This window comes from Magnolia sinica, chromosome 15 (genome assembly GCF_029962835.1).
Source record: "Magnolia sinica isolate HGM2019 chromosome 15, MsV1, whole genome shotgun sequence".
NCBI classification, from domain to species: Eukaryota; Viridiplantae; Streptophyta; class Magnoliopsida; order Magnoliales; family Magnoliaceae; genus Magnolia; species Magnolia sinica.
The window spans coordinates 4,126,222-4,139,310 of NC_080587.1; the positions used below are offsets into that span (position 1 = coordinate 4,126,222).

At 41.8% G+C, this 13,089-nt stretch overlaps 1 protein-coding gene across 2 annotated transcripts; it reads right to left on the bottom strand.

The window, feature by feature from the left end:
- Positions 1 to 1,179: 1,179 nt before the first annotated feature.
- Positions 1,180 to 12,305, bottom strand: LOC131226674 (protein DETOXIFICATION 20-like). Of its 2 annotated transcripts, none has more exons than XM_058222302.1 (9): positions 12,165 to 12,305; positions 10,904 to 11,153; positions 9,225 to 9,766; positions 7,744 to 7,830; positions 7,472 to 7,528; positions 6,249 to 6,487; positions 4,323 to 4,441; positions 3,098 to 3,184; positions 1,180 to 1,360 (listed from the first exon to the last, which is right to left on the bottom strand). In XM_058222302.1, the coding sequence occupies exons 2-9, from the start codon at positions 11,141 to 11,143 to the stop codon at positions 1,277 to 1,279; spliced, it is 1,455 nt and encodes a 484-aa protein (XP_058078285.1). In that variant the 5' UTR covers positions 11,144 to 11,153; positions 12,165 to 12,305; the 3' UTR covers positions 1,180 to 1,276. The 2 variants fall into 2 exon arrangements, with proteins under 2 accessions (XP_058078285.1, XP_058078286.1); XM_058222303.1 differs by lacking the exon at positions 12,165 to 12,305 and adding an exon at positions 11,910 to 12,078.
- Positions 12,306 to 13,089: the final 784 nt, after the last annotated feature.

Sequence of the window (13,089 nt, forward strand, 5' to 3'; positions counted from 1 at the left end):
TAAACCCACCTTTGTCAATGGGGCCCGTCAAGATGGGTATATGACATCCAATCAATCCATCACGTGCATTCCTTGATAGGAGCCTTTTTTTCTAAAAGAATTTGGCTAAGTGAAAATGTAGGTGGGCCGATTAAAAACCATTGAGCTATTTTGCCGGGCCTACCATGACAGATGTATGTAATCTAAATCATCCATTAAGCTCAATGCTTTACGAAGATTGGCTTAACCAAATGGCATTACTTATATCCAACCTTGTTATGTGATTTGAAGATTTAAGTAAGATTTATCATTCCAAGATAAATTCTCGCCTTTTACCTTGTAAATACTTTACAAGTTAGGTAAATATGAAAAATTATTTGCCTGTAAATACTTTACTGGTTGATAGCATCAAAGGAGTTTGATGCCATCGAAAGATCCAGAGTGACAATGCCATTGAAAGTCCTATTAAAGATTTATACAAAATTGCATGAGTATGAGATTTGTTTTCTAATGTGGATACTATATACAATAGTATATATATAGGGTGTGATTGGGATGAGGAATAAAGAGGTGTCTGGGGTCTTTCTAAATTGTTCATGGGGGTTAAGGGCATAGATAAGATCTGAGGAGTGATAGAATGCAAATAGTTCATTTGTAAAACTTTTTATGGTACTAGAAGTGTTTACAACAAAAAATTCTATAACCATCCAAACATCTTAATTTCTCTTCAAATGGTTTCTTATAAAATAATTTTCATAGAAAATGTCACTTTTTCTCCATCAAGTTTTCAAACTTCCAAACAGGCCAAAGTTGGGTGGAAGGTAAAAATCAACAAGGTAGACTTTCTAAGAAGCCTCAAGAATTTTTTTCAACCGGCTCATGATCTTAAAATTTTAATTTTTAAAGAAAAACTAATTTTTCTCTTTTTTCCACCTTCCAACGGTCCTCTCCTCAAGTGCTTCCCAAGAGAGAGGATCTTTGATTTCTGACCATCATGACCATTTACAACTGCAGATTCCAACCTCTCCGATCTGGACATTTACAACTGCAAATTTCTTTGAAGATGTTTCAGCATACGAGTTAAAAAGTGCCCATTTTCCAAGAGATTGAATGAAAAGCTGGCTCTCTGCTTTTTCTTTCAGCATACGAGTTAAGCACCCACCCAACATGTCCTTAACATTATTTTGCCTTCAAAAACTCTTTGGAAAATGAAAATAAAGATCTTGTTATCACTTCTCAGAATTCTCTTGTGGTACGTTTGGATGGCCACTAAAATGCATTTCATCTCTTCCATTTGCTAAGCAATAGATGTAACATCATCTACATCCTTGCTTTCATCAGGCACGAACCATCCTTCAAGACGTGCTGTCGCCTTTTCTACCTGTATAAATCAAGATTGAACAGGTTAAAAACTTGACTGTAAAAAAATGGTAAAGACATTGGCAAGAAGAAGATTAAAAAGGCTGTTTACTAGGGCTGTCAACGGCCAGTTTCAGACCAGGCTAGGGTCAATTCAAGCCCGGCCCGAGCCCACAAATCTTTATTACTATTGATAAGTCGTGTAATTTAAATTAGTTATTAAATATTTCAAAAAAAAAAAATTGAAAATTTAAATTTAAAAGAAAAAAAAAAGAAGAAAAGTGTTAGTTTTCAATATACCCTTAAAAACATAAAACAAACCATTCTGATGGGCCTTTATTTATATACAACCTAAACCGGGCCTAATTAATAAATGACTTTCACTTTTAGGTCGGGCTTAGCCCTCGGGTACATATGCTAACCTAAGTTCAGCCAAAAGTGGACCAAGCCAGGAAGCCCGATGGGCCAGCCGAGGGGTTAAGGCGGGTCCCATGTATCTGAGAGATTGAACAATTAGTTTAAAAAATAAAAAATAAAATAAAATAAAATTTTTAAATAAAAATAAAAAATAAAAAAATAAAAAAATAAAAAGAAGAAGAAGAAGAAGAATAAGGCCAGCTACCTATAATCAAAGTGCATGTGCTGCCACCATGGAGAGGGGACCTACTTGATTTTTGGACCATGGCATTCGGCCTATTACTGGCCCCACATTATATACAAAAAAGCCCACTTCATTTAACACCAACGGATACCATTTGCATTTCAGTAAGTGCTGAAAACATCTACCACTGTAAGTTCCGGGTCATGCATCACCAAAACTAGAAAAATCGACTGGACTGTTCAGCTTGGTCGGGTAGAATCGAAGGCTCGACCCTACTTCACTCGATATTTAACATTATAATATAAGAGATGCTCACACACTGGCAGAGTTAGGCAGCGAGTCAAGTTGGACCGAGTTAGGGCTGACCTGACTCGACCTGGTTTTGAAATGGGTCGGGCTGACCTGACTCGACCTAGTTTTGAAATAGACCTGACCCGAACTCGAATCGACTCGGTAACAATTCCAGCATGCCTGCCACAATCTAAGTCCTGGTCCGACCTGGACTACCCCAGAATGAGTCCGACCCGATCACTGATGCCAAGTTAGGTCAAGTCAACACTGAGTCGGGTCAGGTGCGCCGGATATCCATGGGCTGAAATCACAGCTTAGAACCTAGCTTAGAACCTAGGTGCACCTGCCGGAATTGCAGCCTCTCCATCAGCTACCCAACATTTCTCAGATCTGAAACTTCAAATCTGATTATTTTTTTATATGTACAAGTCTGGTTTCTGATTGAGTCGAGTCGGTACCGAGTCAGATTTCAGGTCGTATCGAGTCAAGTTACTGGGTGACCCAAACTTGACTCAGTTTGAGTTTGGATTGGATGAAGTTTACTCGGTTCAAGTCGAATCAGGTCTGAATGAGTTGGACAGATCGAGTTGTCCTGTGCCCAACTCTAAATGTAGGTTCCACATGATGAGTGAGTCAGATATTACAAACGCATGTGCACCCATGCATCGCAAAGTGTCCCCGTTGATTAGTATTCTGTGCCCATTACTTGCATGAATTGATGACTCATCCCAGTCGACTCGGACTCAGTTGAGTCCAATCCAGTCAGCACTACAAGTCAGAATTGAAACTTGGGGTGACTCAGTGACTCGGTAGGACCCATTCGAGTCATCCTGTTTGTGACTCAGATTAAGATAACGGCAGCTTTACCTGAAGATCCCAGTCAGTTTTCCCAGTCATGAAAACAAGTACAAGCGTTTGTGCTGCTATCCCACATATCATTCCAATCCAAATACCCTGCAATGAGAGAGGGGGAGAGAGAGAGAGAGAGATCAGCAATTTTATATAGTAGTTCACCACCGTTTAAAATATAGGGCCGGGTGACTCCTCAACCATACACGTGGCATAGTTATACAGAAAATCCAGACCGTCCAAAATGTCCTATATTAATCAGCCTGGGCCAGAAGATGGGCCCAGCTCCACGCCTGAGTCAGGGCTAATTGGCCCAACTCGCCTTAGTGGGGGCTGGTCCGGCTTAACTCGCCTGAGTTAGGAAGACCTGTGGTATCGATTCCAGCCAACACTGATTCGACACCAGCCTTTTGGGTCTTAAAACCATGATAAACGGGCTGGCCATACATGGCCAGGTCTCAATACGTTCGGTCACATTAGAAGACCGTTTGATAATATAGATTGAGAGTCAGAATTGTCCAACAAGAAGTCAGATTTAATTCTGAATTTATCGATAGTATCAATGACATCGAATATACCCTAGATATGTCCATAAGAAATTATCGTATTGTTAGTGCACTAATATTTGCACCTGGTTTATCAATCACATTAATTAGTCGTTGTGTTACGCAGTTAGTTGAGCCCTTGGAAAGTAAAGACCAAAGACACATGCGAAGACGGAACATCAAGGGAGTAAAAACTGATATATGAGATGCCTTAGTGACCCTAACTCTTGACCCAAAACAATCCATCCACGTAAGAACCACGGACATCTAATAGAAAAGTGGGACCCACTAGGCTAGCATTTGACCCACGACCATCAAGCCCATCCTGTTGCTAACCCAAGTGCTTAAGCGCAACCATAGACCACAACATAATCTCAATATTCATAGTGTGGCCCACCATGGACTGGTCAATCAAAGTGAGGCCCATTAGATGAATGGTCCAGATCATCTTTGAAATTACATGGGCTGGCTAATTAACTGGGCTTTAATTAATAGTCCATGCACATAGAACACCAAGAAATTTGTGGGCACACCTCTCCCAACATCTAAACGGTTAGCGAGAATCTCACAATCACCTCAAAATGAATATTTCTGAATACCAATTTTCTGAAATGATTGGGAAATGCATGTACATCAACTCCTCAATGCATGCTGTAAGCCGACGATCTTTCTTCCCCATAAAATGTATGATTGCTTACTTGGATTTGGAGGTGGGCCACACAGCCGAGGAGAATCCCAAGAGGGACCCCAATCACGTAGTAGCATCCAATGTTCACGTATGCCACGACGCTTTGCCAACCAGCACCAATAGCTACTCCTGCTCACAAATTGCAAGTAGATGATGATCTCAGCCATGATGAACATTATACAATGATGGTGGTGATGATGATGGAAATATATATATATATATATTAAATGATAACATGGGCATATGCGTCAAAATGGGCTGCATTGTGCCACCCCAAGCCCAGCCCATTTTTAATTGGGCCTAAAATAAGGTCCAAATAGGCCCAATGAAATAGGACCTTTGATTTCAACAACAATCGCACCCATTAGCATCATCAAGGGCTGAGTTTTCTGGTTCAGGTTGGGGTTCAATAGAAATCTCTGCAAAACACAGGCATAGGGCTGTCGATGCACCAGGATTGGGATAGACAAAATAGAAATTTTCAATAGGCCCAGCTCAACAGTTCAAAATCTGTATTGGTGCCAGACCTAGGCCCCGCCCGGCCCATTTACAGCTTTACGAGGGCACCACTCTCACCCATTTGTTAATTGGATTACTAAATCAGGCTAATATGGACGTGGACTGTGTCCTACCCCGCCTATCTCTAGCCACAAATGGGCAGTTCTGTGGGCGGGCCATCTCTACCCCATCCTACCCTGATGTATCTATTTATCCACGCTGTCCATCTCTTCTTTCATAGCATTTTAAGGTATATAAGATATATATGTGCATAAAAATGAGGTAGATCTAATGCTCGAGTGGACCACACCAAATAATACTTTTGGTTTGGATTAAATGCAAGAGTTAGTTGTGGTAGCTATAGTTCTGTCTCATTTTTGTGTTCATACCTTAAAATGATATGAAAAAAGGGATTGACAAAGTGAATAAATAGATAAATTGACACAGGGGAGGATGTGAGGTCGAGCACCGTCTTCCTCGGGAGGATAACTATTCTGAATCCACGTGACTTCTCTGTACTCCTCACAGACTTCTCAAATCCACAATGAAAGAAAGCAGGAAATATAAATAAATTCTAATAAATTCGAAATTAATTAATGAAATGAATAAAAACGAGTTCACAACCCTTTAAATAGGGGTACCAAGCAATGGGAAAGAAATCAGAATCAAACTACAACTAAAACTCCTAGAATTCACGACTTACTATAAATAGTAAACGGACGTGATGTCTACTAGTGCGCACGGTTTTCGGCCAAAAATAGTAAGTGTCCTATTTGGCTTTACCAAACCGTCCTCCTAATTATTCTAAGCTCTTTTCACGTTGGGCGCAACTCCTAAAGCCCGACGGATGAAGAGTTATAATCAAACTAAAATTTACTATTTATAGTAAAAATGAAATTAAAACAGGGAAACGACCGTCGATCTAAGGGTATTTCGCAAATCCAGCTTGCGCAACCCGGCATAGCAGGGTTGGCTGGCTAAAGTAGCTCGTTCTATCTCAAAATCATATATTTTACGTCAAATAACTCATCCCGGATTGTGAGATACGCCCGATTTAAGGTCCGATGGTCTAGATCACTTCTGTTGTCAACCGGGCCTTTTCTGATCCATCTTGGCCATGTAACTATCCGCGACCCGCTCTACATCATAAATCACGTTGAGCCCGCCCACAGAACTGCCTGTTCATGTCTAAAGACAGGCACGGATACGATGCAATCTATGTCTGACTCGGATAGAATTGTTAGGTCCTGAGTTCAGTCATGATCCATCTAAGTTGGGTTTGCTTGACCCTCCCGAGCTGAGGTGACTCAGAGGAATCAAGCCAGATCAGGTCTAACTGAGTCGAGTCAACTCAGATAAGTGAGATTATACTCGTCCAAGTCTTAACTGTGATCTTGTAATTTTGCAAATTTTCAAAATTGGGATTGGGAATGCTTGCCTGTAAATATGGGTTGAATGCTATTTAGAAGAACCGAGAAAGCGAGCAGGACGGAGAGCTCGGACACCATTTTCGCCACTTGTATGCTGCTCGTGAATGCATAAGAAAGTACATTGCGGAGGCCTAGAATCAAAATGAAGAAAGCTAGGCCGATAGCTGATGAAGTACTTAAGGCAACTTTAATTGCGAATTTTGCTGCTTTCGCATCTCTCCTCCCCAATTCATTCCCGACCCGCACACTGCGATAAACAAAACAAAATCATTATAATCTTAGATATATTTAATTAGGAATGAACAAATGGTTTAAGTCAGCTCAATGAGATTTTTGTTAGAGTCCCTTAATATATGTTGATACGCCATCTTTTAATGGCTCAATCTTTTAGAGCAACTGATTATTTGATATAGTATTAAAGCAGAAAATTGAATATCAGAAGTAGCAAATATTATACAAGAATCCTTCGCCCGATATATTTCTATGCAAAGTTTCACATGCATGTGAGTAGCTAAGTTAGGAAGCTTGGTCAAAACAACACAAGTTGTGGCGAATAGAGCCTCGCCCAATCAATCTATTTCATATGAGGTTAAAGGAATGATCAAAATCATAGAAAAGGAAAGAAAACCATGAAGTCTAAAACCAAATGGTAAGCTACGGAAAGAAAACAATAGGGGGAAAGAAAACCATAGAAAAGGAAAATGTTTTATTTTCATTTATAAATTTATTTATTTAAAAAAAAAAAAAGAAAAGCAAATGACTCTTTTATGAGGAAAAGGAAATCAATTTTTTCGTCTCTGTCTTTCTTTCGCAAACGAGGAAGAACATCACATCTGAAGAAGTCTATTTTCCTTTTTTAGTTTTGACATCGCCAATCGAAACAACCTCAATAGATGGAAAAAAAAAAGAGTAGTAGATGATGGTAAGAACTTAGAAGTTACATATATCTAGGATGATGTTAAATTCAAATTAAGCTGTCCAGATTATGGGGCCCAGTGTATATGTATTGGACAGGTAAAAAATAAAATTAATCCACCGGCCCACATTAGAAGATGCTGACCATCCAATCTTTAGCCTTTTCTCCATGGAATATGAACTGTTTAAGCATGGGGGCATTCCATCCACCAAAACCTATCAGATCAACGGTCTGGATCACCAGAATATGGACCGCACTTGCATGGATAGGGATACAACAAGAGATCATCTCTATGGATAGGGAATAGATGCATACCACGTTGCAGATAAGAAGCCAATGCCTATCATCAGTATCCAGACTGTGATGTTGAGACTGCAACATTCAAACTTAGTTAGAAACATGGACCGCTCACTTCTCTGTTCCCAAATCTCCCACCGTCCATTGTTAATGGTAGTTAATAAATAAATAAATAAGAATTTTGAAAATCCCATTTTGGATGTGCGTAGGAATTCCCACCTACCATTATTGGGGATGAGAGATTTGGGAACAGGATTGCTGAAAGGGGATAATGAACGGTGATCTGATACCAGATAGAAAAAGCAGCTATGGCCACCGTAGCATTTTTCATGTAACCAGCCAACAAGATGAGAACCGCGTTGTACCATAGCTCTAAGCTGTATACAAAAGATAAGCATCATCATTTCAAAGCGAACATGAATACAAAGAATTAGTGACCCTCAAATCCAAAACCGTCCACATGGGGCACGTGCAAAACATCCACACCGTTCATATAGTCGATCGGATCATTGATGGCCCATTGCCCAAAATTCGAATATGGGGTGTCTGGTTATTGGGTTCTTTGCTTATGGAATGTGGATCCTCGCTCTTTCATTTGTAGAATCATGTGATGTGACACGTGTACGGTTTTAGATCGAGACACGTTTCTAATTAAATAATAATAATGTTATATGGGCGTGTTAGTGGGCATAAGCCCAATAGCCTTTTCGGATGAGCCCACACAAAGTATGGGCCACTAAACAAAAATAGCAAGATCAGACATCTTTGGGGCACTTTTGTCATATGTCATGGATGATGGGGCACACTTAATCAACAGCCCGTATATTGCCTGTTTGTTTTGGCCCGCAAAAGGCCCATCCGACCTTAGACCCATTGATTTACTACGTGGGCTAGGCTTGAAAATACGTTGGCTTAGCCCGTTGATAGCTTTTCTTTTTATACCATCTGATAGTTGATAGCTATTCACGAGTTCAACTGAACTAGGTTTGGCATAGCTCTAACTCGACTTCGCCAACAGATAACTTCAACTCGAACTCAGCTTGGCTTGGTCCTCGAGCTTGATTGACCAATTGAACTCAATTCCGTTAGCAGCTTCAGTCAGTTCAAGCCAAGTTTAAACCTGTGTGGCATTTTCTCAAATACCCAGTGCATATGCAATTTCTCACAAAATGCAAAAGAGCACGTTACAAGTATTTCATCAACCACTCAGCTGAGCAGCATCAAAATCAAGATACGAGGGTAATCTTGTAATATAAAGTTTTTCTTTTTTGTAATGAATTGTTTCGTATCCATTCCTTGCCACTGGCGGGTTTGAACCTCAACTCAAATCGACTCGGATCAAATCGGCTCTCGATGTCATTGGGTGTGATTTGTTTCAAGTGTATCCATACATTCTCTACGGGATCAGCTGGTGGCGAGGAAGGAATGGATACGAAACAAATCACTAAAAAAAATTAAGTCACCAAGTTGATTTGATCCTAGTCGATTCGAGTTTAACTCGGGCAAGCTCAAACTCGGCTCAAAATCTCAACTCGGATCGAATTCAATTTCAAGCTTAGTGGAGTCGTGCTTTTCCGAGTCGAGTTGAGCGAGTTGACCAGCTAACTACACCCGTGTACAGGTCTGTGCCAGAATTTCAGAACCGAGAAATACATGGTCGGGTCCAGACCAAAATTTCCGGGTCCCATTCCCATCCCTCATTGATCATGACGAGGGATAAAACCAACGGCTCAGATGAAAAGTCAAGAAAATGTCACCCCACAAAGCTTACCACATCATCACACCCGATGATACCGAGAGCCACGCCATGGACCACAGCTCCGAGAAAGCACTTTTCGAAAATCCCCGCCACGTCAACGGACACCATCCACCGAAAACATAGATGAATTCACCGATGATCGAAACCCAACATGCAACGATCATCGATCCCATTGCACCTGGAATGCCCCACCCTAACTTGATCACGAAGATCCACGAAAGTGCCACGTGGATCATGAACGAAGCGCTCGATAGCCACGCAATGATTGAGTTCTTCAGCTGGGCCTGTAAGTAGAACTGCAATGTAGCAGAGAACATGAAGTAGAAAACGATGGGGATGAACCAGAGCGCGATCTGACCGGCCATCTCTGATAATTCATCGCTCTCGCCAACCAGACGCAAGATCGGGGCCGCCCAAATGTATAATGGTAGGATGATGATTGCAGCAATGGTCAGGATGATCCATGACCGTTGCAGGTAGATTCCCATCATGTGGTACTGCTTTGCACCAAATGCCTGGCCACAGAGAGTTTCCAAGGCGCATGCCATGCCCAACTGCGAAGGATAGTGGGGTTAGGGGTAGTGAAAGATCATGATCAACGGCTGTAACTGCATTTCCTTTAGATGGGTATTATTTTCTTTGAAAAATGACTAGGAGGGTGTTTTTGTCAAAAGATTTGCTGCTCTGGCAGAGTGTGAGGGATGACAAGCAGGCATTTAAAATTTGCATAGAGCATACATACATAACAGTAATTAAACTAAAAAAGAAAATAACTGATGGTCGGACGCGCTACTGCAGGTTGAGTAGCGAGACTGCTGAAGTGACGTCAGCAAGTTCTGAGGGCCCCACCATGATGTATGGTTTGTATCCACACTGTCCATTCGTTTGAGAGATCATATTAGGGAATAAGCCAAAGAATGAGTTATATCCAACTCTTGAGTGGACCACACCACAGAAAAAAGTGGGGAGAGTGACGTCCACCGCTAAAATCAATCTAATATCTGTGTTTTCCCTTCTTTCATGTCTGCGTTAACACATGAACAGGTTAGATCTCAAATAAACATCATGGTGGACCTTAAGATGGTTTCAACGGTGAGCGTCACTCTCCCCACTGTTTTCTTTGGTGGGGTCCACTTCAGCTTTGGATATGCCTCATTCTTTATATCATGACTTAAAATGCTCTCTCCAAATTGATGGACGGTGTGGATACAACATATACATTATGTTGGGGTCCACAGAACTTGGTGACGTCACTTCAGTAGGGAATCTCGCTACTGAACCTGTAAGTAGCTAATCCGCCTCCCCAACGGTCGTGCTTCAACAAACAAGCTTCCATGAATCAAAGGCTAGGATTGTTCCACCAATATGATTTTGGGACTTTGGCCTAGGGACAGTGGGTAATACAATCTAGTCTGATTAACATCAGTTATGTATGACACGTGTATAATTTCTGAGTGCCCTCATACTCTGCCAATCCGGCTGCGAACAGCTGAGCCGGGTCTGCATTCAGCCCACAGTACAGGCCCAGGCCTACATCCCATCAATGAATGTGCGTTTCACCTCCACATTCCATCCAATGCAACCCAGCATTGGGATGTTGTAGACTGGAGTACAAAAGCAGAACATTTGCTGCGATCTTATAAACGGTGATGATCACAGCCTAAAAGCTAGCCCACCAAGTAAGAAAATACCATTATCCCATTCGCAAATCGCGTGATGAGGGTGAGAACAAGAGCGTAGGATGAGAGCTCGGTTTCGCCGATATGGCCCATGAATGCCTGTGTTACGACGAGAATCCCGAACGACGAAATTCTTGTGAGGATGGATGGCCCAGCAACCGTCCATAGCTTCTTTGACTCTATCCAAATCCTTCCCTTCAAATCCTGCCGTTCATCTGACTGAAGAAGTTTATCTTCCAACATTCTCTCCATACTTCACACTCTGTACGACACATGAAAATCAACGGACGCATATAACTGAGTACTAATCTTGGATTTTTATAATATGGTAGCGTTTGGGTGTACCCAGATCAGCATTTGGTTAAATACAGAAATGGTAGAAAACGAACATTGTATTGCAAAATGCTGGGGCCCATGGTCAGTAATCCAAACGGTTGATTCTTTTATTTCATGGCCCATCCATCGTATCAACAGTTTGGATAAGGAAACCATGGGCCTCACTTGTATAAACTGAAAACCAAGGGCTACTAGATTTTCATTTTTCTGAACACCCAAATGACGATTTAGTTCATCCAAACGCGACCACTTGATGTGGGGCCCACTTATGTTATCATTGTTTTGATTTATTTATTAATATATTTGAAGATAAAAATAAAAATAAAAATAAAAAGAGCTCACGTATGCATGCTCATGATTCGGGCTTGCGATGAACATGCATTGTCCCGAAAGTCATGGTGGTCCACTCATCAGTTGGGCCACACATGTGAGAAAGACAGACGATCAAAAACAGAAACAAAACAATCAACACACGACTAAAAAACATTCCATATTCAACACACACACGTGGCCAAAACGAGATGTGGAATCGCCTGCTTTCTCTACCATAGGTTGTTCTTAGTGAGCCCCATCTAATAAACGGCTTGGATCTTGCTCATTGATGGCACAGCATCTCCTCCACGGCCTTAACCATAGGTTAGAAGTTTTCATTTCAATTATCAACAGAGAAATATTCACGTACCGTGCAATGGCGCACCGCACCATAAAGATCACCTGAGGTGAAAACCCAGATGGCCCACTAATCAAACCATCAAAACCAATGAACGGCCACGATCCAACTTAGTTTGGGCACGTATGGTCCCACCACTAATCGGTATATTGATCCCATTTTCACCCCAAGTGATGTTTATGATGTGGCCCACCTTACAAAGTTAACATGTTTCATTAGTGATTATCAAGTAATTAAAAAATAAAGTGAAAGAAATAGAGAACTCACTGCATGTATTCAGCTCCGAGAAGAAGGCACCACCGTCGTTGGATGAAAGTATAAGGGGTGCCTTTTTTAAAAGGTGGTGGTGGGCCATTAAAAAATGGACCTTGAATGGTAGGTGCTCTTTCAGCTTTGACTTGTGGTTGGAAATACGCGTTGACATGGTGGGTATAGATTGGTTTGAGCTCAGCCACACAGTTATCTACGGACCTGTTTTCCTTCCATTGGAGAGATGTATATATGGCCATGATTCGTTGTCAATCTATGCTCCATGTGACTACACGATCATCCAATCCAGACCGTCCAACTGATTGGTTCTTATCATGTATGGCTTATGGTGTGAAAACCACTGTGGAATAAGAACAGGGGTACGAGGTTGGGGAGACCCATTGGGTACCTGGGTGGGCCCCACCTTGATCTGCCCAGGATGGTGTAGTTATCAGGTGGGCTACTCCTGTTGTTTTCAACAGCTTGAACGGATGCGTGAACGGTCCTGATACAGTGTGCCTGGGCTTGTACATAGTGCTATCCACCTGATGAGCGGCCCGGATCTTTCCACTCCTCAATCAGTCCAACAGGGTGCGACAACCCAGGTAGAGCTTCTGGAAGCTGGCACAAGAGCACGCACGTGACTCTGCGTGTTGATAGACAGTCGAATGGTACGCGTGTGTGGGACCCAGGCCTTTCATCATATAGGGCCACCACCAATAATGCCTCTGAACTAAAAACCAAAAATCTCTGGTCATCGATCTGGTCATCGAGTGGTCCCGTGCGTACGTTGATTAATTGATCTCACATGCCTATCGCCTTGATAGCAGCCGCACGTGCTGAGCATCCGTGTGCAGATTTTCTCCGTGTCAGATCTCTTTGATGTAGAGCGGGTCGCTGACAGTTTCATGGCCAAGATGGATCAGAAAAGACCTGGTCGAAG

Excerpts from the sequence above, each read along its gene's own strand:
- LOC131226674 (XM_058222302.1), bottom strand. The coding sequence starts at position 11,143 with ATGGAGAGAATGTTGGAAGATAAACTTCTTCAGTCAGATGAACGGCAG. Across the intron at positions 7,831-9,224 it reads TCATCGGGTGTGATGATGTG|CTTAGAGCTATGGTACAACG; the intron begins GTAAGCTTTGTG and ends TTTTGTATACAG. Across the intron at positions 4,442-6,248 it reads CATTCAACCCATATTTACAG|GAGTAGCTATTGGTGCTGGT; the intron begins GCAAGCATTCCC and ends ATTTGTGAGCAG.